The following is a 26,775-nucleotide window of genomic DNA, read 5'->3' as shown; positions in this document are numbered from 1 at the left end:
CCCCATTTCTTTCACCTCCGAGGGTTTCATTGGCATCAGGGGATCAATAAATACAGAATCAACGTTCACTATTTTTTATTTAAACACCGCCTGCAAACGGGGAGATGAGAGTGGCTAAAATATATTCTGCAACCCTGTCTCCTCGTTGGCTACAAATTTCAACCCTCCGCATACATGCCTTCCCCTTCACCCGCTCGTAAAATCANCGAATGGTCTCTGGAAAAGTACGTCGCAGAACTGATTAGGACTTACCAGGTCCATCTAGGTCTGGAGAGATCTTGAAAGACCTGTGTACGTTCAATCAGAACCAAATCCTCGACTCGGGCTCTTTTTGGGAGTTCACTTCGCCCTCAGCCCTGAGTTAATCTCTGGTACAGAGTGGATTTTTATTTTCACCACCAAACTGTGTTGATTACCACCTTCATGTTGACAATATGGCTGTGTCAATTTTCCCTCCATTAATTACTCAATTCCGGAGTTACTATACTCCGTGCATCCACACCAAAAACTTTGCACTTGTTTTCACTCTCTTTGGGGTGGACTCAGAGTCGAAATTCACTCTGAATTTTTACTGTCCCCCTATTTTTCAATAGAGGAAAATTCCACCAGCTAGCATTTTCCTCCATCATACCCCATAAACTCTCCAGTTTTACGTCTCCTCCCACAAATGCATAACCAGTATTCGCATGCGATCACAGGGAGTCACGAACATTACAATAATAATTACTCCTGGCATCAGCGCAACAAACCTTCCTCCCCCAGCGCTATTTCACCGCGGTTCTACCATTGTCAAACGTGTTATTGAAGTGTTCATGGCCCCAGCAACTTTATTAGGTTTCATAACGTCTGTTGTTCCAACTTTTCCCCCTTGATGTACACAGTACCTTGTCCTCCCCCCCCCCCGCCTCGTACACCCATTTTATTAAGTTTACATACATTACACTACCTTCTGAATTAGACTATTTAATTTCAAACGAGCGCCCGAGCAACTTTATTACCCCCAGTGGTCCATGAAAAGTCCCTTCTCCACCCCCTGTCTATGGAAAATTCATTCAAAAACGTGTTCTATCTCCAGCGATTTCACCCCCACTCCAAACGTAACCTCCACATTTTACTTGTCACTGTAGAACGAGACCCCCCAAAATATCCTCTTTACGGTAACTATGCTCCCGACAAAACATTTCGCTGCGTGGTATTGAAATGGCTCACAGTACTGAGCTACATACGAGTTGAAACACAAAGGCGGGCTTAATGCTGAAAGCCACTACCCTATTTTGCGAGGTATTCCGCTATATTAACAAATCTCGAATTAGTCGAAAATTCTACTTATTGCGAATGGGGGTTAGTATAAATTCGTAATACACATGTGAATTTCTGAGGGACATTCAGGCTCGTTCAAGCCCCTCTGTGTCGTCTAGCCTCTACCCCGGCTGGATAAATTCGTGCAGTGCGATGGTCCTCTCTGCATTTAAGTTTACAGATGCATCTACCGTATCTCGCATATACTTCGTAGCTTCACTGAGATTAGAGATATATTCGCCGAGTTGTTGCCACGTACACATTAATGCATATGTTTATATGTACAAATGCCTCTCACAGTCTCACTCGTGGGTAGGAAGGGAAAACTAGTGAGCTTCGGCACGTACAGCTTTTCCCCCACTTCCTCGTTCACTCCAGACCTCCGCTCTTGTGGTATATGGGAATGGTTTCCAGTCTCGGTGAATTTCTTTGAGTTTCCATCTCAAGTTATCTGCACATACACTAACTGAGAGCGAAATTTTCCACCGTCACGCTTCTCCCATTGCACTTGGGGTTTTTCCGATGGAAAACGTAAATTTCAGGGAAAAAATGTTTATCAATCCAGTCAATGGGGCTGAGTTGATATGAGGTCGGTATGAAAATTTTTGACTGAAATTTACGGTATAGTCCTTGGAAATTTTTACCGCCTTGTGGTTTCAGTGGAATTCCAGGGAATTTCGGAATTGAAAACTGAAAATTTTGTGGTGAAGTTGATGAATATTGTAGGTTTTAGTTCAATTATTCTATAAAAATTGATAGAAATCAGGAAAATTCAGGTAAATGTGTTATTGAATCCCCTAATAATTGGTTTCAGTTTAGGGGGAAACGGAAATTTCAGGCACAAAAAAATTATGAATTGAGTGAACGGGTATGAATGGATATGAGTACAGTGTTGACAATTTTTGGCTGAAGTTTCCACTTTGTGGTTCCACTGGAATTCCAAGGAATTTCTTTATTTAAAATTCAAAATTTTATCCAAAAGTTGCTGGAAACTGTAAATTTTAGTTTAATTATTCTACAAAAACTGAGAGAAATCAGGAAAATTCAGGTAAAAACGTTATTGAATCCCCAAATAATTCATTTCTGTTCCAGTGGGAAACGGAAATTTCAGGCACAAAAAGAACTCCATTGGAATTCCAAGGAATTTCTTCATTGAAAAGTCAAAATTTTCTCGAAAAGTTAATGAAAATTATAGATTTCAGTTCAATTATTCTATAAAAAGTGATCGAAATCGGAAAAATTCTGGTACATATGTTATTGAATGTCCAAATAATTGAAAATTCAGAGTAATTTGGTACTTGATATTTATACTTTGAGTTAAGATTCAAGAACGCTCGGGAATTCTTGTCGTCCTTTCTGGCGCTGAATTTTTGGACACTATATACGTTTTCCCCGATTACGTGACACTTTGCACCAAAACGTGGGGAATATCTTTCAAAAGGAGCGAAAATAATTGAAAGGCTACTGTGAATTATCAGTTTGAAAATAACTAATGTGAAGGTATCACGTGAACCCGACTGCTGCACTGTGATTGGCCGCAATCATCATTGAGTAAATTGTCACTGAAATTTGAACTATCATGATTCTTCCCTCCTAAATTATATTCAACACATCACTCTCTTTTAATTACTAGTCAACTGCACACTTTTAGATAAAAAAATGAAATTTCATGGACAGTTGACTACCAATATTCAGGACAGTGACACTGAATACGATTTAGGGAAAAAAAATCATGAAAATTTAGTAAAATTCCAGAATTTTAAGAGGCGTAAAGATGCGAGTTCCTCAATTTATTTGAATTTCTAATCTAATCTGAATATTCAGTGTCAAATTACATTGAATTTTCTGTGAAATCTGAAATTTCATGATTTTTTCCCCCTAAATCGCATTCAGTGTCACTGTCCTGAAATTTTAAGAATATATTTACCGGAATTTTCTGATTTTTTATTCATTTTAAGGGAAAAATGGAACGGAAATTCACAGTTCTGTTTGATTTTTCTACGAAATTCTGAATTTTCAAGGACAAAATTCTTTGAAAATTCAGTGGTAATTAAATTCGATAAAAATTTCCGGAACGTGCATGTCCATGAAATTCAAATTTTTTTCTAAAAGCATAATGTAGTTTTTTCAGAGTGAGATCTGATCTTTTTTCCTGTCAGTTTTTTACACTCGGTAGTAGACATTTGTCCACAAGTCATTCTCCATGGAGCATATACAACTTCTTGGGGTTATTCGTTGGGATACAACCGCGTGCAGTGCGCACACGGTTTACGGGTGAGGCAATGGCTCTGAAACACAAACGAGTTTGAGTCTGTGTATGGGTATGGCAACCCAGGACCACTAAATATCCCGTAAACCTTGTGGAGCGTGAAGTGCCCGGTGTTCGCATACTATTTCGCTGTGACTCAACGGACAAATCGTTCAAACAAACCAAATCTCTGTTTGGTGTTCATTTACTACTCGGGTGGGAATTGCATCGGTATAAAGTCCCCCCCTCATCGCTTCGTCCCACTTCTCCTGTCCCATGGAGTATTGAGAGAAGATTTTTCAGTGAAGGATCCGTGGAATTCAAGCCGATGTTTGGTTTTTTTATGAAGTGTTGGGAACATTGACATCGAGTGACACCAGGATGGTATTTACTAGGTGACATGATTCTGTCGACTTTAAGCATCGTTAAGCGTCAATCGATGCACTTTATGCATCATTGGAATCACTTCATTAAGATTCCGCCGAATTTCCTCATCATCACTGTCTACCTCTCTGCAAGAAATTATCCTACTTCAATACAAATATCACTTGTTTTTTGTAATTTCTGAAATAAAATTTTTATGCGAAAGTTTCTGGTACATTTCCTGACAAATTTTTCATTATTTTTTTGCTTCCGAATGGAAGCTTTGTAATAGATTAACCCATTATGATCCAATAAGTCCAAAAATGTCACCAAGTTTTTCTCTCATTGTTCACTAATGAATCGATGGAATTGTAAAAATTCTAAAAATTAATTTATGAATTAAATTTCAGTTAATGTCGATGGACAAACTTTTTTCCAAATGTAGGTAGTGTTATGCCCTATCCATCGACATTATTTGAAATTTAATTCCTTAAGTAATTTTTAGAATGTTCCAAAATTTTGTTAAATCGGTTGTCCCACGATAACAAGAAAAAATGTTCTGAATTCATTAGATGATGACTTAAAGAATTGGAAATTCAAATAAATTAAGGAATTCTCGTTTTTATACTGCTTAAAATTCTGGAATTTCATAGAATTTTCACTGAAACTTGATATTTCATAATTTTTTTCCTCCTAAATCGCATTCCGTGTCACTGTCCTGAAAATTAGTAATCAAATGTCCATGAAATTTCATTTTTTTCTAACCGTGTACTAATCTTTGTTTTGATTTATAGAATAATTTCCAAAAATTTCATATTTTTTCAAAACGTGAATTCCGGCGATATCTTTGAATATCAATCTTCAAAATTCCCTTTAGTTTCACATTCTTTCCGTGTCTTTACGTAAACATCCCGCACTTAGCGCTTCCGGGCATTTCAGTTGAAGTTGCGCTTTTTGAGCAACTTTTATCTGAAATTAGAGAATAAAATTTCCGAACCTCCGCCAATTGACCTCATGCATTAACGGTAGAGGTGTCTTGCACCACCTCACTCCACTGAATATCACTATTCACCTGTTCTCCACCTGTCCCAACTCCACTCAAGAATGTCGGGAATCATTTCGAGAATTTTTCAGGCCCTCCAGAACTCCATCGTTATCCATCTATCGCCGAAATGGCGTGAATGAACCGGTGTTTTTGTTATCTCAACGTTCCTTCATTTACTCCTTATCCCTCCCCGTCCCTCCAGACCTTGACTCGCGTGTCTCACGCATTTCTCCACACTGATGATAGCCCCCGACACAAGCACCGTACACCTACCCCCACCCTGCTTATTACACTCAGTGCGAAGTCGATTGATAAATTCGTATGGGCATGCACTGAGGGCTCGGAGGTACGCAGGGACTTCACTTTGATGGCCCAATGGTTAGTACGAATGAGGATTCACAGTGGATGGATAGTGAGAGAGGGAGAGATAGGGAAACCAGTTCTCCTCGTACAGTTTCGCATAAACACTGTGTTGACTCTTCCCGAAAATTTTATTGTTGAAAATTCAGTGAAATTCCAGAATTTTAAGCAGCGTAAAGACGAGAATTCCCCCATTTATTTGAATTCCCAATCTAATATGAATATTCAGTGCCAAATTCCATTGAATTTTCAGTGAAATCTTAAATTTTATGATTCCCCCCCCCAAATCGCATTCAGTGTCACTGTCCTGAAAATTCAAGAATATATTTACCCAAATTTTCTGGTTTTCTACTTACTTTCAGGGAAAAATGGAACTGAAATTTACAGTTCTGTCTAATTTTTCCACGAAATTCTGAATTTTCAATTACGAAATCCCTTGAAATTTCAGTGGTAATTAAGATCGATAAAAATTTAAAAAAAGTGTAAGACAAAAATTTTCAACAGTGTATCCCCCGCTTGCAATAGAAGCCCGCATTCCATTATTTATCATCTTCTAAATTGTGTAGTACACCTAGTTAGCATTTATTCAATAGCTGAGGACTGTTATAAACATTATCGATAAAAAACATGGGGACAATCGTAAAAAAATCTGTTTTCTAGGGATACACGTATGAAAAAATCGTATAGAAATTTTCGGTATGGATTGTGTATAGAAATTCTATAGTATTTCCGTCTATGATATTCGGATATTTCTATTCGAATATTTTCTATACGAATTATTTTTATAGATAAATTTTTGCATAAATTTTTCTTTTCATACGAAAGATGTCTAAACGCTCCAGAGAAAAACGTAGAGAAATGTCGCAACTCCACACGAAATGTTTCTATAGATGTGGCAGTGGGTCGTATAGGATCAAACCTATAGAAATCGTATAGAAATAATTTGTATAAAAAATATCCCTACAGAAATATCCGAATATCATATATGAAAATCCTATAGGAATTCTATACGCAATCCGTATAGATTCAGAGGTCATCGAACGCCATTCCCTGTCGCAGCATCTGCAATTAAAGATATTCAGCTCCCCCCCCCCTCTCCCGCCCCCTCCAGCCGCGGAATATCTGATATTTCAATCTCTTCCAGATTTCCCCGATCGAACCAGCAGCCCAGTGATTACACTTCACTCCTCTGTAAGTCTGAAGCAATACGAGTAGCTAAAGGAATTCTTTTTACCTCAGTCGTGTGCTAAAAGCACTGCACAAGAGCGCACAGCCCCTTTTCAACTCGAGTATACCGTTAAACGGAGAGATACAATGCTAGAGAATAGTTTTAAAAGAGGAGAGAATTGGTGAAACGTGGAAGGTGAGGCGTCTGAAATGGAATTATTCATTCCGAGTCAGATGTTACGTGCTTTTACCACTTTTGCCTCTTGTCATGATTCATCATTCAATGTTTACCTCCGGGCTAGATGGCCTTGGGGCCCCTGTGGGAATATTGATGTCGATGACAGATACATCGTTTACCACTTTTGATTGAAGTCCCAGTACATTCGACATGTGCTTAGATGATTACTCCATTGATATCGTTGGAAATGATCTCTGGATGACAGAGAAAAAATGGCTCTGAAATTGAGAATTTACGTTGATAAAATCGAGGGGTGTGAATCAAACTGATGTTTCCGGGCTGACAGCTTGATGAGTTGAAAAATTGTACGCGATGTCATCGAAGTGATGGCAGAATTTGATACATTTTTTCCTACACCCAAGGGAATGATCCATTTCAATCAAAGAAATTCTTTATTTGGAATTTCTTTTTTTATTTCAACAATATTTTGTAACCTCATATTCGCCAGAAAAGTTCCTCACGACCTAGTGTTGAAATGTACTATTTTGAAACGTTGACTGTTAATTTTTCGGAAATGTAATTTATTCATTCATGATTGTTGTAGCCGTCATTTCTTAACTAAATGGATTCTATGAATTTGACTCGATAATCCAACAGGAGGTATCACAAAAAATCGGATGTGTTATACGTGTGTCCAAAAAAGTGGAACTTTACGCACTAGTAACACAATACATTACTTCTTCTCTGTGTAAATTCACATCTAACCGCTTGATTTCCTGCATTTTCAGATGCATCCTCATCCAACGAAGCTGTCCACCTGCAGCAGCGTCTTCGCAGTCTCAGCACAGAGCTTGTTACCTTGAGGAATCGTTTGCACGTGAGCCAGCCCGGCAATAACTCAACGAGTGGTAGTGGTGGTAGTGGTACAAACAGTGCCTTGACACCGGCATGTGATAAGGGTGCTAACGCATCAGTAGCACCAGCAGTACCACCACGCACAACTCACGGTCACAACGCCACTGTGCCCCATGGAATTGGACACACATCCGGTCACAGCGTCACAGCATCCGCTATTATACATCCGCACGCCAATCACTCTACCACCAACGGTCTTGGCCACAATTCTACCGCAAACAATTTAATATCTGGTTGGTAGGATTCACATTCCGAATGGGACATCGTACCTCCATTTTGCCGAGGCCCCGCGGTGGTCTCATTAAACCTTCATCCCCCGATTAATTCTCAAAATCCGTGGAGCCACTGTATTTTCAGTGTGTCAACGCTCTTATCTCTCGCATATTCTCCCACCTCTGACCTCTAGCCCCACATCATCTCCATTCACATATTCCACCGATATTCCTCTATAGTCGTGGCCACGTGTGGCGGCTAAAATCCTGATTCACATCGGCAATTTGAATCCTTTTATCGAAATTATTCATGGATTCTACCACACTCGTAAATATTTAATTGCCTGTGATTTTTCGTCACAAATATGAAACTGTTCATTTATTTATTTTTCGTATGTAACGTGCGGAGAACGATGAACACGAAATTGAGAATATTCGAGGAAACGTTTTATTTATTTTACGATTTTTTTTTATTCAATTTTTTTATTTTTTCGAATTTTTTACTGTTTATTCATACTACGAAAATTTATGATATATGTGATATTATTGAAAAGTCTCGATGTTCGAAATTTTTGACTAAAATTTTCGAGGTACTAAATTTTTGTTAAATGACACTGAACCTCCAGGTAATTTCGTCATTATTCCAAAATTTGAGACCGATTATTCCGTGAAAATTCATGGTAATTAGGGAAATTTAGATCAATGAATTCTTGAATCTTCAAATGATTGAATGAAATAAAAATTTGAGTAAGTACACTTTTAAAAATTTTCGCCTGAATTTTCCCTGCCAAATTTCGTAAATTTTTATCGTGTTCAAGTTCCACTGAAATTTCAGGAAATGTTGTCATTGAAAAATCAAATATTCCATTGATTTTCTGTTTGAATGATCCGGAAATCAATAAAATACTTGATTTTTCAGTTCAATTATTCAGAGAAAAATTGAAAATTCGTGTCATTTTGTTTTTGAATATTCAGGTTGCATTGAAAATTCAATCAATTTGTGAAATTTCTATCTCACTCGCACTAAAAACTCATGAATTTCTTTGAATTCTACCTAAAACTTCAAATTTCATAATCATTTTTCCCCTAAATCCGATTCAATGTCACTCTCATGAGATGTACTATGATATCTTCCACGAAACTTCAAAAAATTTCCAACAGTGTATAAAAATTCTGGTTTTTCTGATTCCCAAAACGTCTAATTCTATTGAATTTTCAGTAAAATTCGAAATTTCATGATGTTTCATCCCTAAATCTAGTTCTGTCACTCCCTCGAAAATGACAACCAACTTTCCACGAAACTTCAATTTTTATGAAGCAGTCTATGGTTTCATTTAAAACAGATCTGGATGCGCCGAAGCGTCCCGACGATGGACTAGTATCGTGTGTAACGGCTCTTGGTGCCCTACGGTCACCGCCCATATCCAGGATCATTGCAGACGTTAAAAGCGGAAAGGGTTCGCAGATACAGCAGCGATGCATTTCAAAGACATCGAGCCAGGCAAACGTTGCCGCAAACTCAACTACTTTGGAAGACCTTATTCACTTACCCGGGCCTCTAACCGAGGACGCTGTGCTCAAATGTCTGCAGGCACGTTTCTGCGCAAAGCAATATCACGTGAGTTGAAATGCTCCTTCCCTCAATTTTTACTTTCATCGTGTGCACACAATCCTCTTCATTTCAATGGCAAATTTAATTACATGCATGGGATATAATATGATAAAATACTGTCAGGTTTACATTTATAATAATAACCTCTACCACTCCATTGTTTACGTATGAACGACCCACGAATGGATGGAAATGATTCAGCTCCAAATTGGAGAGATGAGAATGAAATCCTGCCGTATTAATGAATGTATTTTGAGAACCAGAAGCACTTCGTTCGATATTAAAATGATGGTATTAACGTACACCGCAACATGAATTTAGCAAAAACATGCGATCATATTTGCGAATATTTTACGAATATTAGTGGATGTTTTCATTCCACAGCACTTGATTATGTTAAAAGCGATATGAAATAATAACGCAGGAAACCAGTTGCCAAGTGCTCTCGAGTAATTTTTCCCTCGAAAAAAATTAGCCTTCTGGTAAATAAATTATCCAATTGTTCATTGAGGGATTACATATTTTTCTATGCAGAGACATACAAAATTGTGCCTTTGATCCAATTATTTTCCGTAAATTTGATAATTTTTTACTACTCTTTTTTTGCTTTATTATTTTTCAAAACAATTTGGAAACTCAATTGAATGAGCCTCCGGTTATATCAAGTAAATATTATTGAGTAATATGTATACATTTCCAGTAAACACTTATAATTCTCAAGAAACAAATGATAATTTCAAAGGAAAACTCGAATTTTCTTTGCGAAACCTGTGACAGTGGCAGGAACTAAATAATTTATAGCGGAATAATTTTTCTTAGGGAGAACGCATAAAATTACCTCGCGCCCACCGACTCTTAGTCCACACGCAATACCCCCTTCCCGTGTGCACTGCTAGTGCGGTAAGGTTTTGAGGTGTTTTCTTATGTTTTCGGGTATGAGAAATCCGAATCCGGTGGTATTTTTTATGTAAGTGCGTGCAATTAATAGTTATAAACAAATTAAGTGGTTTTTTTGATGATTTTTTTTTATGGGAACATTGGCAAATAGAAGAAAANACGTTCACCTGGTGGTCCATATTTCGGCAACGGATTGATGGATTTTTATTTAAAAAATTGATCATTATTCATTACACAAAAAGGAACAACTTTTGTCATGAACATTTTCTTCTATTTGCCAATGTTTCCCATAAAAAAAAATAATCAAAAAAACCACTTAATTTGTTTATAACTATTAATTGCACGCACTTACATAAAAAATACCACCGGATTCGGATTTCTCATACCCGAAAACATAAGGAAACACCTCAAAACCTTACCGCACTAGAAGTGCACACGGGAAGGGAGTGTTGCGTGTGGACTATCTTCTGTTTCTCCTTTTCGCCAGTAATTGTTGAAATATGATCCAAATTATCCCGACTCCCTCAATTCCCCTATATCACTTCGAATTTCAATTCTCATTTTTTATTTTTTCCTCTTTAAATCAATCAATCTGCCACTATTTTTGTCCCAGTGAGCGCAAATAATTCGTGATTGACAAAATAATTTGGAAATTGAATTGAATGAGCCTCCGGTTATATCAGGTAAATATTAATGAGTAGTGTATATGCATTTCCATTAAACACCTCTAATTTCCACGAAACAAATGATGATTTCAAGGGAAAACTCGAATTTTCTTTGCAAAACCTGTGACATTGGCAGGAACTAAATAATTTATAGGGGAATAATTGTTTTTAGGGGGCACGCATAACATCTCTTCGTGCCCCCCGACTTTGCTCTTCCGTTCCTCCTTTTCGCCAATAATTGTTGAAATATGATCCAATTATCCCGGCTCCCTTACCTCAGCTTCTTTACATCACTCTGACTTTTAATTCTCATTTTTTATTTTTCCCTGTTTAAATCAGCCAATCTGCCACTATTTTTCTTCCAGTGAGCGCAAATAATTCGTGATTGACAAAACAATTTGGAAATTAAATTCAATAAGCCTCCGGTTATATCAAGTGAATATTATTGATTAGTGTGTACACATTTCCACTAAACACCTCTAATTTTCACGAAACAAGTGATAATTTCAAGGGAAAAACTCGAATTTTCTTTGCGAAACCTGTGACATTGGCAGAAACTAAATAATTTATAGGGAAATTATTTTTTTTTCGGGGACACATATAAAATTAGTTTGCGCCCCCCGACTTTGCTCTTCCGTTCCTCCTTTTCGCCAGTAATTGTTGAAATATGATCCAATTATCCCGGCTCCCTTACCTCAGCTTCTTTACATCACTCTGAGTTTTGATTCTCATTTTTTATTTTTCCCTGTTTAAATCAGCCAATCTGCCACTATTTTTTTCCCAGTGAGCTCAAATAATTCGTGATTGGCACACGTTCAACAGTACCCGTCGACTGAATAGTTTGCAGCCTGTACTACTTGCGTACATTTATGATACTTCATTGGGCCAAACTGTGCATAATGAGACTCGGTGGGTCTCAGGTTGAAGCGAGAGAGATGGTGGTGCGCGGCGCCTCGGGCTTGTATTCACTCTGGGGACTCTGAAGAATGCAAACGGAGCAACGCGAGATGCCTCGAGGTTGCTGCACGTTGCCACCGGTTCGGCTCGTGCACCAACACACTCGAGTATTAAATCCCAACATGTGCGCATATTTATGCACACATCGGGGGCTCCCTTTTTCCTCACCATAGACGACTGTGGTCACACAATGAATGTTTTCCTCCTGAATTAGGAATTGGTTTTTAATTTAAGAATATCCTAGTACCTCGGCAATTTTCCTGGATATTTTGCATATTATTATTCAAACTTTTCCAAGTGTGAACTTGAGTTTGTGAATTAATGGGTTGCAAAAATGTGCTTTAGGCATTGAGGACAGTCTCCACATTAACATTAGTTTTTTTGTTCAATTTAAAGTTACACTGTTAGAAAAGAAATTAAATTTCATGGACAGTGGACGACTAATTGTCAGGACAGGGACACTGAATGCGATTTAGGGGGAAATAAAAGATGAAAGTTCAGGTTTCACTGAAAATTCAGGAAAATTCCAGAATTTTAAGCAGCAGAAAGACGAGAATTCGTTAATTTATTTGAATTTCCAATTTAATATGAATCTTCAGTGCCATATTACATTGAATTTTCAGTGAAATCTGAAATTTCCTGATTTTTTTTCCTAAATCAATTCAGTGTCACTGCCCTAAAAATACAAGAATATTTTTACCGGAATTTTCTGGTTTTCTATTCATTTTCAGGGAAAATGGAGCTGAAATTTACGCTTGTTCTTGATTTTTCCACGAAATTCTAAATTTTGACGAAATTCCTTGAAATTTCAGTGATAATTAAATTCGACAAAAATTTCCAAAAAGTGTACCGAAAATTTCAGACAAAATTTTTTAACAGTGTACATTCTTGAGATTTTTTCAAATTCAACAAATGCCAAATTCAAATAAAAATTGCTTTCTATCAAAGAAATTGATTATAAAAATGATAAAAAACTACTTAAGCAAACATTCTCCTCCATAATTCAGGATGAAATTAATTTACCTTCTCGATGGTATCTCTCACAGTTGCTAAACAGTAACAATTGCCCTAAATTTAAGCACAATTTTCCCAATTTTAAGAACAATGTTGGTAGTTTGAAGATTGAGTTCCCTCTGCGCAATGCCACGGGCAAAGGAAAATTCCTAATTATTCTAATTATTCCTCCTCCACCACAATGAATTCTCTCAATATCAAAATACTCGAAATTCACGTAAAATGATGGGCGAATCCAGGGAAAACCTCAGCTATTTCCTGAATAACAGGACACCGCGGAATTTTCAAAGTATTTTGATCCTCCCCCACTTCAACCCCTTGTCATGTATCTCCATAATAGAATTACCATATGCAGTCGAATAGGTAGAGGGATTGAATCTCCAGATGTATCGGATCATTCTGGAGGTACGGAGGCTCTCTTTTCCTCCCACCCCGGAGTCTCCAATACTGTGGCCCACGTACGTGCCCGCAGGTGTGTAATCGGTTTACGAGGCAAAACTCTTTCTCACAAGGCCCTGTGCATCGACCAGGCATTTCTTTTCCATTCCAGAAAGAAGAACCCGATGAGTGTATGAGAGACCGGTTTTCATCTCTGTCGTCCTTCTCAACCCTGCCCCTTTTTCTCCTTTGCCGTTGGCCCGTTCCGCCGATCATTCCTTCTCCGCCCACTTGTATCGATATTTATTTACCCCTTGGTCCTTCTTTTTCTCTCTTCAGTGTTGAAAATATTTTATTTTCATTCCCCAAAGCCCGTGAGAGGGTATTATTTATTCTGAACACTTGGCTCTGAAAAATTGGAGAAAAGATGGGGAAAATGATTGGGTTTTGAGGGCATCAAAAATGTGCTTGAGGCATCGAGGACAGTGCCTGCATTAAAATTGGTCTTTTTTTATGCAGTTTGAAGTTACATTCTTGACGTGGTTTTTAATGCAACAAATTCTAAAATCATCCGATGGGGGATTAAATGTTTCATTTTGAAACGGAGCATGTCTTCGGAAAATGACTACTGGACTCTTCCTTAAGCATATCCAAGTACTTTGGCTATTTTTCCTACGTTTCCTACAATTTCAATTAGTTATTTCTAAATAACGAATGTTTAGAAAAATGATAATTCTGCAAAATGTAATTTAACTGATGCTGAATATTCTTTTTTTTTTCTAATTCTTCTCACGCTATTTAATTGAGAAATTTGATGATTGAAAATGGTTGAATCTATAGCGCGCTGTTAAAAATTTTTGTCTGAATTTTCCGTGCCAAATTCCGGAAATTTTGACTGTATTTAAGTTCCACTGAAATTTCAGGAAATCTTGTCATTGAAAATTCAGAATTTCGTGGAAAAATCAAGAACAAGCGTAAATTTCAGTTCCATTTTCCCTGAAAATGAATAGAAAACCAGAAAATTTTGGTAAATATATTCTTGAATTTTCAGGACAGTGACACTGAATGCGATTTAGGAGGAAATAATCATGAAATTTCAGGTTTGACTGAAAATTCAATGTAATTTGACACTGAATATTCATATTAGATTAGAAATTCAAATAAATTAAGGAATTCTCATCTTTATGCTGCTCAAAATTCTGGAATTTGAAACCTGAAATTTCATTTTTGTTCCAACAGTGTGTGGTCTGTATCAAATTGCAAAAAATCCTTGATTATCCTTAAATTTCATTCCTTCGCTAACCGCATAACCAATTCACAATTTTCATTAATACCAGACAAAACTGATTCAAATAACGATAAATAAAATTGGCTTCCAGACGAATGTGGGCCCAATCCTGGTGAGTATCAACCCTTATACGGACGTTGGAAATCCATTGACACTGACGAGTACACGAGCAGTGCCCCTGGCACCGCAGCTCAACAAGGTCGTGCAGGAAGCCGTGAGACAACAGTCGGAGACTGGTTACCCACAGGCCATCATCCTCTCGGGTGAGCCACCTTGAAGCATTTACTATCTAGACAGCCTGTCTTATTCCACACGTGTCTGTGTGTGCCTGGGATTTTGAAACCAGATAGAACGATCGAGATAAAGAATCATGGATTTTCGTGGTGATATGATTCGCAGGTACAAGTGGCTCTGGCAAGACTTATGCCTCGATGCTACTGCTGAGACAACTCTTTGACGTCGCTGGAGGTGGTCCTGAGACTGATGCATTCAAGCACCTCGCTGCTGCCTTCACTGTTCTCCGCTCACTCGGATCAGCCAAGACAGGCACCAATTCTGAGAGCTCGAGAATCGTGAGCACATTCTTTCTTTTTTTTTTTTTATAGCCCTGACCATATTCATCGCGTCACGTGTGGCTTATATTTCTTTTTCTCTGTCGTTTCGATTTATTAGGGTCACTTTATAGAGGTCCAAGTGACCGATGGTGCTTTGTACAGAACGAAAATCCACTGCTATTTTTTGGATCAGACGAGGGTCATCAGACCACTGCCGGACGAAAAGAATTATCATATCTTCTACCAGATGCTCGCCGGGCTATCGCACGATGAGAGAGGTATTGATTTACTGTCCTTCGATGAGATTAATTGGCTAGGTTTCGAATGGTGGGAATTTTGGTTGGAAAATATTAGATGATGTCATTTTCTGAGGAGGTGATGGGGACATTATACCTAATTGCGTGCCTCACGTGGGGTAAAATGGACACTCGACGTTTTTGAAACACTAATGACGCGTTGAATTGTTACTGAAATAGGATTTTTTTCGTGGAACTCAATTCATACATGTGTTTCTAAGCTACGAACATTGAAAACGTATCGAAAGTAGGATAAGGTAAAATGAGATAGGGGGGCAAAATAAGCAGTGAATTAGATTGATCTCATCCATCCTTACGAAATAACCACTGATGTCCATCTTCCATGAATTCCCAACTTACCCGTACTTGCGCTACCTAACATTGTTGACTAGAAAGAGCTATATATTGATTAAGCTTCATACTATTCTATTCCAGCCCGCGGTCCATTATACGTTTCTATCGCATTTTACTCCGCTCTCCCCTATTTCTTCTGGAATAGTTCGAATACTGAACGGTTCACTAGATGACTATTAATTTCACTCAAGTTATTCAAAAGCTTTATAGTGGACTTTACTATGGAACGTTATGATTTTGTTAAATTGAAGAATACTTCATGTTTGATCGTTCAATTTTAAAGAGAAATATGCAAATTCTCGAGAACATGATAAGTTTCATTAAATAAATGAAATGAATGAATTAAATTTATTAAATAATGAACTACCTCAACTAATATTTCGGATTACAGAAAATTATTCCACCAATTAAAAACGAATATTCCGTTCCGCATTCGACCAATAAAAGTCACGATATCATGCAATTAACGACTTGCGATTACAGATTTGATTGGAAAATATTAGATGATGTAATTTTCTGAGGAGGTGAAGAGGACATTATACCTAATTAGGGAGAGGCAAGTGGGGCAAAATGGACAGTGAATTAGATTGATCACTCCATTAGAGATATGAGGTAGACGCCAGAATGGCTCTAGAAATATTTTGCATGCATCCTGACGAAATAACCACTGATGTCCATCTTCCCCGAATTCCCAACTTACCCGTACTTGCGCTACCTAACATTGTTGGCTAGAAAGAGCTATATATTGATTAAGCTTCATACTATTCTATTCCAGCCCGCGGTCCATTATACGTTTCTATCGCATTTTACTCCGCTCTCCCCTATTTCTTCTGGAATAGTTCGAATACTGAACGGTTCACTAGATGACTATTAATTTCACTCAAGTTATTCAAAAGCTTTATAGTGGACTTTACTATGGAACGTTATGATTTTGTTAAATTGAAGAATACTTCATGTTTGATCGTTCAATTTTAAAGAGAAATATGCAAATTCTCGAGAACATGATAAGTTTCATTAAATAAATGAAATGAATGAATTAAATTTATTAAATAATGAACTACCTCAACTAATATTTCGGATTACAGAAAACTATTCCACCAATTAAAAACGAATATTCCGTTCCGCATTCGACCAATAAAAGTCACGATATCATGCAACTAACGACTTGCGATTACAGATTTGATTGGAAAATATTAGACGATGTAATTTTCTGAGGAGGTGAAGAGGACATTATACCTAATTAGGGAGAGGCAAGTGGGGCAAAATGGACAGTGAATTAGATTGATCACTCCATTAGAGATATGAGGTAGACGCCAGAATGGCTCTAGAAATATTTTGCATGCATCCTGACGAAATAACCACTGATGTCCATCTTCCCCGAATTCCCAACTTACCCGTACTTGCGCTACCTAACATTGTTGGCTAGAAAGAGCTATATATTGATTAAGCTTCATACTATTCTATTCCAGCCCGCGGTCCATTATACGTTTCTATCGCATTTTACTCCGCTCTCCCCTATTTCTTCTGGAATAGTTCGAATACTGAACGGTTCACTAGATGGCTATTAATTTCACTCAAGTTATTCAGGAGCTTTATAGTGGACTTTACTATGGAACGTTATGATTTTGTTAAATTGAAGAATACTTCATGTTTGATCGTTCAATTTTAAAGAAGAACTAGGCAATCATGCGCGCTGTCGCGCGTGACCACCTTCAAGTGAGCGCTGTAACGCACAATAACATAATCGTTGTCATGGAAATCATTGAATGATCCATCAACCAATCGCAAGGCGAATAAAAAGTTAACAATCAAAACAATCATTCATTGTCAATCAACTTTATGAAAAAGGAATATGTAAATTTTCGTGAACATGATAAGCTTCATTAAATAAACGACATCAATACTAAATACGAAATTTACTGAATAAATGAATTAAATTTATTAAATAATGAACTACCTCAACTAATATTTCGGATGACGGAAAATTATTCCACCAATTAAGAACGAATATTCCGTTCCGCATCCGCACAATAAAACCCACGATATCATGCAACTAACGACTTGTGTTTCTGCAGTAAAACTGAATTTGGAGGGTTACAACGTCAAAAATTTACGATACCTCCAGCAGGGTGATAGTCGACAGGACGAGGCAGAGGATGCAGTGAGATTTCAATCCTGGAAGGCTTGTCTAGGTATTAAAGAAAATTAGCTCACCAAAACTGCCTTCCTCTCCTTTTATCCGAGTGCCCCAGAATAATTCCCAAATCCCATTGAATTTTCATGTCAATCCAGGCGTTCTGGGCATACCATTCTTGGATGTTGTTCGCGTACTAGCGGCAGTTCTCATTCTTGGCAATGTTGGTTTCACCGATGGTCCCGGTGTGGAGGTCAGTGTGATCGGTGAGAACGAGTTGGCGTCTGTTGCAGCGCTTTTGGGTGTACCACCGCCTGCATTATTAAGGGGTCTCACATCAAGGACACACAATGCAAGAGGACAACTGGTGAAATCTGTTTGCGATGCAAACATGGTAAGCCCATTAATCATTATTTATGGTCCTCTCGAGGATGGGAGGAATGCGTTGGGGACGGGGGTAAAAATGGGGAATATGTTTCTGGGAGAACTACATGTTAACTAATGAATTATTCTGTACCATGTTTTGTTGTACAGTCCAACATGACGAGGGACTCACTGGCAAAGGCCCTTTATTGTCGCACGGTTGCTACTATTGTGAGACGTGCCAACAGTCTGAAGAGGCTTGGATCAACACTGGGTACACTGTCGTCTGATTCCAATGAATCCGTACACAATCAGGCGGAAGTGACGAGCCAGCACGCCTCGACTATTGGTAGTTCTGCTGGTATGATGTTTTTTTTCATTAATAATCGTTTTTCTTCTGCGCTATACAATCAACACATTTTATATAAAATGTAAATAGCACGAGCTTCTTATGATGAATTCCATTAGAACCGTAAAAAGACAATAATTTTGCTAACAGCCAGCTTTCGGGAAGGAAATTCCTATTGTTTCTTGAAATTATCATTTATTCCGTGGAAATTATGATGTTTTGAATTGATTCAAAATGCCAAAAGATTTCTTTCGTGGAACATGTAATTGTTCGGACTAATTATTCCCTCAAAAATAATTGACTATTATTGACTTTTATTCCGAATCCATCAATTACACTGCCCTAGTAGAAATTGATCGAAATTCTGCGACATTGAACCAAAGTGGCTACACCTATAACACAGAATGCCGCGCCCCAACTCACGTCGCGACATTTTTGCGCCGTGAAATTTCTACTCGGGTGTTGGAAACTTTTCGAAATTTCAGGGAAAATATGGTAGTAATTCTCATGAGAATGACATTGAGTCCGATTTAGAGGAAAAATAGTTCTGAAATTTCAAGTTTTAGGTAGAATTCGACGAAATTCACGAGTTTTCAGTGGAAGTGAGGCGCAAAGTTTGCAACTTGATTAAATTTCCAATGAAACATGAATATTCAGAAACAAAATGACCTGAATTTTCAAAATTCCCCTGAATTTTCCAGATTTTTCCGGAATTTCACGGAATATGTTTTTTCTATTAAGCATTTCTGAACAATTACAGTTCAATTTGTATACATATTTATTTATTTAAAAATGAGACCATGTGAACTATTTACAGATGTTATGATAGCTTAGAATTATTAACAATACACTTCAGATTTTTATTGAACATTTGAGAAGAAACTCGGTAATTATAACAAGAGAGTTTTTATCTAGTCTAATTACGAATTCTCGTGCATGATATGACGTGATCGATGTTTTCTTCTTCATAATCGCATTTACATAGTGACGATGTTTGACGGAATAATGGAACTGAAAAATCGAGTATTTTACAGGAAATCAGTGGAATATTCGATTTTTCAATGACAAGATATCCTGAAATTTCAGAGAAAATTAAACATGATAAAAATTTCCGGATTAAACACGGAAAGTTCAGACAACAATTTTTAACAGTATAATACAAAACAAACAAATTCAATCATCCACTTGTTAGTTATGAAACACCGTCTCCTAGAATGAATCGATCATGAAATGATTGAAAACTATCAACGATGTGCATGATTGAATGACATCGGAGATGTCAAATTCATTCCACGCTCCGAAACTCCACCCCTTAAGCACCGAATGAGTTCCGTTGCCTGATCAATATCGCTTGTAAAAATATTCAAAGGTGGCACAGGCTCCCGAAGTATGACAGCCCTGAACAACGCCGTGAGGCACGCAACAGACGGCTTCATTGGTATACTTGATATGTTTGGCTTTGAGGATCCAAAGCCGAGTCAGCTTGAACATTTATGCATAAATCTGTGCGCCGAGACTATGCAGCACTTTTACAATACCCACATATTTAAGAGCTCCATTGAAAGCTGCCGTGATGAGGGTATACGGTGTGATGTTGAGGTGGATTATGTTGACAACGTACCATGTATTGATCTCATATCATCCTTGGTGAGTTTTATCAAAGGAAAATTCCAGTACTAATGAGACAACGTATTAAATTCCATATGCTTTCATCTTTGGAGAATATGTCGGTTAACCGAATATACTACGTCAATGTTTAGTCTTAAAGGAGTTTGAATAGACTTCAGTCAAGTCGTTAACTGTAACGGGGAAAATAGGTTTGAAATGCCCAACAGAATAACTATTCATTATTGATAATTTTTTATACGATGTTTCTACGTTTTTTTAACGCCGTCCAACTAGGTTTACGGGCCGTTATCCCTCTTAATCGGGACGTTTCGTTTATTGAAAGGTAGATAATATGGAAAAAAGCGGCCGTTATCCAGTTTAATTGGAATGTTTCGTTTAATAGTGGAGTCGATTGTAAAAATTATAACTCGTTAATAGTTAATGAATGGCATTAATAGTGAAGAAGCACTGATAACAACTCACTGTTGGAAAAAAATGAAATTTCATGGACAGTTGATTACCAATTTTCAGGACAGTGCATGCGATTTAGGGGAAAAAATCAGGAAATTTCAGGGTTCACTGAAAATTCAGTCAAATTCCAGAATTTTAAACGGCATAAAGAGGAGAATTGCTTAATTTATTTGAATTTCCAATCTAGTGTGAATATTTAGTACCAAATTACATTGAATTTTCAGTGAAATCTGAAATTACATAATTTTTTCCCCTTAAATCACATTCAGTGTCACTGTCGTAAAAATTCAAGAATATATTTACCGCAATTTTCTAGTTTTTTATTCATTTTAAGGGAAAAATTGAACGGAAATTTACAGTTAATAGTTAAAGAATGTCATTAATAGTTGAGAAGTCTTGATAACAACACATTGTTAGAAAAAAAATGAAATTTCATGGACCGTTGGCTCTCAATTTTCAGGACAGTGACACTTAATGCGATATAGCCCTGAAGGTGCAGACTGCAATGTTTGCGAAACGTCGGCGCAATGCTGAAACCAAACGCGGCATCCATCCGGAAGCCAATAATGTCAATTTACAGTCCTGTTTGATTTTTCCATGAAATTCTGAATTTTCAGTGACGAAATTCCTTGAAATTTGAGTGGTAATTAAATTCGATAAAAATTTCCCAAAAGTGTATCGGAAATTTCAGAGAAAAATTTTTAACAGTGCAGCTCATTCCACTTTTCTATTAGAACAAGGTTGCCAATGACTGAAACATCCCCCTCAAACAATAGACTATTATTTAACAAAATAATTGAAGAAAGAATTTGATGGATCGAATTTAGAATTCACGGGAAAAGATATCAATGATAAATTTTTTTCCATCTTTTTGAATTAATTTTTTCTCGCTACCCTCAACGACTCAACGGAAGTTTATCCATACTACTTTAACTAGAATATATGTACTGCAATTAATTGCGTTCAGAAGCTATTCTAGATTTTGATCTTCGCATTTTGAGTTATGTTTATCCTACTTTAATTGAAAAGAGAGAAGGCCATAAGATTTAACATATTGCCTTTCAACGATTAGCGTACGGGTTTACTGAGCATGCTTGATGTTGAATCTTCAATGCGCGGCACCGCTGAGAGTTACGTTGCCAAGGTTAAAGTGCAACACAAGCAGAATCCACGATTATTTGACCCGAGAAGTCTTGACTGCAGGTCTTTTGGAATTCAACACTTTGCTGGTAGAGTCACGTATGATGCCTCTGATTTCCTTGGTGAGTACTTGAAACTTTACTGACAAGGTATACAGGTGATGCTTTAGGGCTTTTTTCCTTCAACCTCGGGGTAGAGAAATATTCTTACCAATTTATTTTACACGTTTCGTGGAACGTTATTTTTCCCCTTATTTTTATTCAGACACGAATAAGGATGTAGTGCCAGACGATCTTGTTGCTGTGTTTTACAAGCACACGTGTAATTTTGGATTCGCCACTCATCTCTTTGGGAGTGAATTGAAAGCACTTTATGCCAGTGATACAGTGCCGAGGGGCGTGAGCTTCAGGATATCACCGACATCTCATACAGATCTGTTAGTAAACATGTAATTTATTTTGAAATGAATTTGCTTGATGTTTTCGGTGGTTCAATTTCAATTTCTTTTTACTTTGTATCTCAGTCTAAATGGGGATGAGCCAATTTCCACTCTCACTCAGGATTTCCACACGCGTCTTGATAATTTACTGAGAACCCTAGTGCATGCTAGACCGCATTTCGTAAGATGTATACGAAGCAATGCCACCGAAACTCCACTTCATCTAGACAGAGGAGTTGCAATGCGACAAATAAGATCGCTGCAGGTTCTCGAGACAGTGAATCTCATGGCGGGCGGTAAGAATTTTCCCTTCGCTGCGAATGTGTGCTGATTTTACAGCCTCATTATTAAATCCTCGGTAATCAACTGTAACGAATGAAAAAACATTTCGACAGGCTATCCCCACAGAATGCGTTTTAAGGCATTCAACGCACGATACAGACTAATCGCACCATTTAAGCAGCTGCGGCGAGCCGAGGAGCAGGCTGTTGAGGATACAAAACTTATTCTCCAAAATGCACAACAAGTGAAGAGTAAGTTTGGCGCTAGCACCAGCTGGGCACTTGGTAAACGGCATATCTTCCTCAGTGAGGGTATCCGACAGCAGTTGGAAAATCTCAGATCAGAAACGCGGAGAAAAGCTGCCACTGCTATACAGGTACTTCAATGGGACTAATTAAAACGTTGCGGAATTGCTAAAGGGGTTCTCTGTAAAATCCGATAAGTCGTCTTTTCAGAATTCGGTCAATTTGAAATGGTCGAGGGGGGAATTGACGCGATAATTTGAATTCATTCTTTCTTTATACCTGCTAATGATGATTGATTCGAAAGGAAAATAGTTGAAGGTCTTAAACTCACTTAAATTCACTGTACATTTATAAAAAGTAATATTAATGAGAAAGATATCTCAAGATCAACTTAAAAACCGTAACTATTCAATTTTTTTGAATTCGATGAAAAGCGCGCTAGCCGCACGGGAAGAAGTATGCAATAAAAATTACGTATCTTTTCCGTAATCACGGAGCGAAATGTGGTTGTAGGAAATTTTACGGACTGTCGCGGAATTTTTCCAGAGCGTTCCGCAATTTTTAGCTGAACCTCCTGTGAAAAATTAGGATACCGTCACTTAAATTTTCGGAGTCGATTCCGTAATCGGTGAGCGAGCTGTGAGGTCCGTAATTTTGACTGAACATTTTTCTCCGTGCAGTTTGCGTGAGATCGATATATATCGTGATTTTTTGAATTATGATTCCCTGATCTTTACGTTCTATAACAACGAATAACCTTTGAAATGGTACACGAATAGTTTCATTTACTTGGCCAATAGTTATAGAAAAATCAAAACCAATCTGAATTTACTATAAACATCATAAAATCCAATTTTCGGCTAAAAACTCCCATAAGTTAAGGAAAATTAGCTCTAATCAAGCAATTCACGGATCAATTTCAAGGTAACTAAATATTTCTTCACCTGAGCATAAGATATCTCCACAGATTGGAAGAGAATTCGAGCAAATCTCGTCATTAAAAGAAAAAATATGGAAATTTTCAAAACGTGACATGTTAAAATCGCTGCATTATCGCTTATAACAATTGATCCGGTGGATGGAGTAGATAACATTGGGTCTCAATTTGAAGAATTTGATGAGACCCTGAAACCCACATATGATATATCCCCACTACTCAAGTCTAAGGCTTCGATAAATGGTAAAAACTTTCAATTCCGAGGTGTGACATAACGTAAAAAATGGAAACAATCTACAATAACTTACTAAAAATTGAACTCAATCAGACTTATCATACACCATTTTAAAGAATAGTAGATACTCTTTAAAACGATATGTAGATATACCTGCCTAGTCCACTTAGAAGCATCGAAAAATCCAACCAAAGTTAATTTTTCAAGTGAAACATGAAAATTCAATTTTCGCCTAAAACTCTCGTAAGTTAATGAAAAATTGATAGAATTGGGTAAATCAAGTGTCCTTTTGAAGCTCATTTAATAAGCTTTAAAATGAGTACATTTAAATTTTTATACGGTTCATGAACAAGCAAGAAGGACGTGAGTATAGAAACCGAAGGAAAAACCTTCGTTACGAAGACGGATTTTTCTGTACGGGATTATGATAAAAAAAAAGAGGCATTTGAGAAAGCCTGTCGATAGTTTCTCTTTTTAATTTCCGTCGATCAAAGAGAGTTGTTATATAAAGATAATCACGAGAAACTCGCAGTGTAAATTATAGAATACAGCTTGTTTATTCAAAATATTGTCACATAATAAACAATTCTACGACATGTGATTCCTCAAATAAGTTGTTCGGCGAACAATTTCAGACAACCTGGAGAGGGTGGAGAGTGCGCAAGCGATGGCCGATGCGGAGAGCGCCTTTACCAGTGACTTCAAACCTCAGTTCTAAGCAGCCACAGCAACCAAGCCACACAGGCACTCGCCCCAGGAGTGTAAACGGAGGCACTGGTACAGGCACTCGACCAAGACCACAGCCAATAGCTGGCACTCCCCCTCCAGATCCCACTGAAAAATGTGCAGACCAGAAAATGATACAACAAACTTGCACCCTCTTCGGCCTGGATTTGGTAAGTTTCGTCGTATTTTTCTTCCCCCCCCCCCCCATGCCCCAAGAGCCAAGAACTCCAATCAATTCGAAAATAACTGGAAATAATTTGACAGGAGAGACCACCACCAGTGCCCCCCAGCAGATCCTACACAGTAACTGGGAACACTAAGCTGGGATATCCTCAGACACGAGTTATGAAAATGCCTTTTCCAGGTTCGATTTGTCGTAAATTTCTAGACATTTACGGATTATCATTAGTCCCGTAACTCCATGGCTCGAGTGTTTTTATTATTATTCTCATTTTTATTGTTATCGTTATAGAGGAGGGAGATGGCGAAGTTGTACTTCTTAAAGGTGAAACAGTCCTTGTTGTGGGTGCATCACCGAGGCGTGGCCATCTGCTCGTTGAGCACAACAATACAACGCTACACGTGCCGTATCAGTTTATGGAATTGAAACCCTGTAACATTAACGTCTAGAGATATTTATTTAATGACACTAAACCCTAGTCGAATATTTTGACCTGAAAAATCCGGGAGACGACGGCTGAATTACGCCCGTTTACGAGGTTTCCAGGTGTAACTAAAGGGAAATCATTTGGAATAAATACAAATACGTATCGAATCTCCATAATTTTCTGACTTTGTTAAGTGAAAATATTGCAGCTAATTATTTATTAAGGAGGTATGGGCTAGAGGAGAATTGCCGGAGATTTTTTCAGGTTTGAATATTCGAGTTGGACGACTACTTGGAAAAGCTGGAAACCTCCTAAACGGGACAACTATAGTAATTCAGTCAGGACTTTTCAGGTCAAAATATTCGACAAGTAAAGTCTTCCCTTTCAATTCTTCTCTAGGGGGTCGAAGACTCGAATTTTGTTGAACAACTGCCAATCAATTGCCATAAAATCGTTATCTCATAGATGATTTAAAATCCCCTAGGTCTTAAGGATTATTCAACCTGGTATTATCGTCTTCCAATATGAACTTAAGGTTTTTACATTTTAAATGAATCTAAGAACTATATTTTACGTTGGAATAGAAATTGTCATTGGGAAGGAGCAGTTCTCCTTCGCTGGATAAAAGATGTAGAGTCTATTTTATACATATCATAAAGAACATATTTTATTTACCCAGTGAAATATCGAGAGAATGGTTCGCAGTAACGCTGAAGCATCGAAGGTATCAATTATCAGTATTCACAGGTTAATTTTGAAACTCCTAGCGGCCATCGTTTTTGTAAATTTATCGTTAGCGGTCACACGTTCATTTTTGTACTTCTTCATTGGACTCGCTGAAACGTTTCAAATAAAAGTCGAATTTATCACTGAGTATTGGAAATTTTATTCTTTTTCAAGACTTCTCAAGTATTCTGTCAATTCTGTGTGAAAGACTCGTCGAAAAAATCTGGAATTAGTCGCATCTCGAATTAACTAGACACTTCGTGTGCAGGACGTAATTATTCCTAAATAGTAAAAGGAGGATTTTTATTACCAGAAAGATGGTTCAAGAATCCATTCCATTATTCGAGTGGAAAAATAAAGCTTTGAATGGGAAGCAAGTTCTTAATTTAGGAATCGATATTCTTATCTTTACATAGACTCTGAATTGTCCTCTCTATTTCAAAACAAGAAATTCATCGACTGCGAGATTTATCGTAAATTTTGTGTGTTGCCCAAAAAAAATAAAATTTCAAACGCGAATATACAGGTAATATAAAAAATAAAAATCGTAAATAATAAAAAAATGAAATATAATACATAAAATCTATTGTCAGCATCGCAAAGAATTTATAGACAATTCCAAAATACTTTCACCCTTGATCCGAGAAGAATTTCGTGGAGAATAGAATGGTAACATTCAAAAGAGAAAAAAAAACTCCAGGAACTCCACA

The 26,775-nt window shown here is 37.4% G+C and overlaps 1 protein-coding gene across 1 annotated transcript in view; it reads left to right on the top strand.

Annotated features, from left to right (window-relative positions):
- The window catches only part of LOC107037327 (unconventional myosin-IXb), a 31,311-nt gene extending 5,950 nt beyond the window's left edge, over positions 1–25,361 (top strand). Inside the window, exons 2-17 of the mRNA XM_015255832.1 lie at positions 7,449–7,808; positions 9,131–9,405; positions 14,690–14,861; positions 14,998–15,170; positions 15,271–15,430; positions 17,878–17,994; positions 18,095–18,330; positions 18,471–18,660; positions 20,018–20,295; positions 21,800–21,989; positions 22,132–22,303; positions 22,391–22,602; positions 22,702–22,964; positions 24,641–24,901; positions 24,996–25,095; positions 25,204–25,361. Coding sequence (XP_015111318.1) covers positions 7,449–7,808; positions 9,131–9,405; positions 14,690–14,861; positions 14,998–15,170; positions 15,271–15,430; positions 17,878–17,994; positions 18,095–18,330; positions 18,471–18,660; positions 20,018–20,295; positions 21,800–21,989; positions 22,132–22,303; positions 22,391–22,602; positions 22,702–22,964; positions 24,641–24,901; positions 24,996–25,095; positions 25,204–25,361 — 3,317 coding nt within the window. The remainder of the gene's footprint in view (positions 1–7,448; positions 7,809–9,130; positions 9,406–14,689; positions 14,862–14,997; positions 15,171–15,270; positions 15,431–17,877; positions 17,995–18,094; positions 18,331–18,470; positions 18,661–20,017; positions 20,296–21,799; positions 21,990–22,131; positions 22,304–22,390; positions 22,603–22,701; positions 22,965–24,640; positions 24,902–24,995; positions 25,096–25,203) is intronic.
- Positions 25,362–26,775: the final 1,414 nt, after the last annotated feature.

Source organism: Diachasma alloeum, unplaced genomic scaffold (assembly GCF_001412515.2).
Source record: "Diachasma alloeum isolate Michigan unplaced genomic scaffold, Dall2.0 Dall_scaffold_00177, whole genome shotgun sequence".
Lineage (NCBI taxonomy): Eukaryota > Metazoa > Arthropoda > Insecta > Hymenoptera > Braconidae > Diachasma > Diachasma alloeum.
Note: the sequence above shows the minus strand (reverse complement) of the source record. Positions and strands in the feature narration are given on the sequence as shown.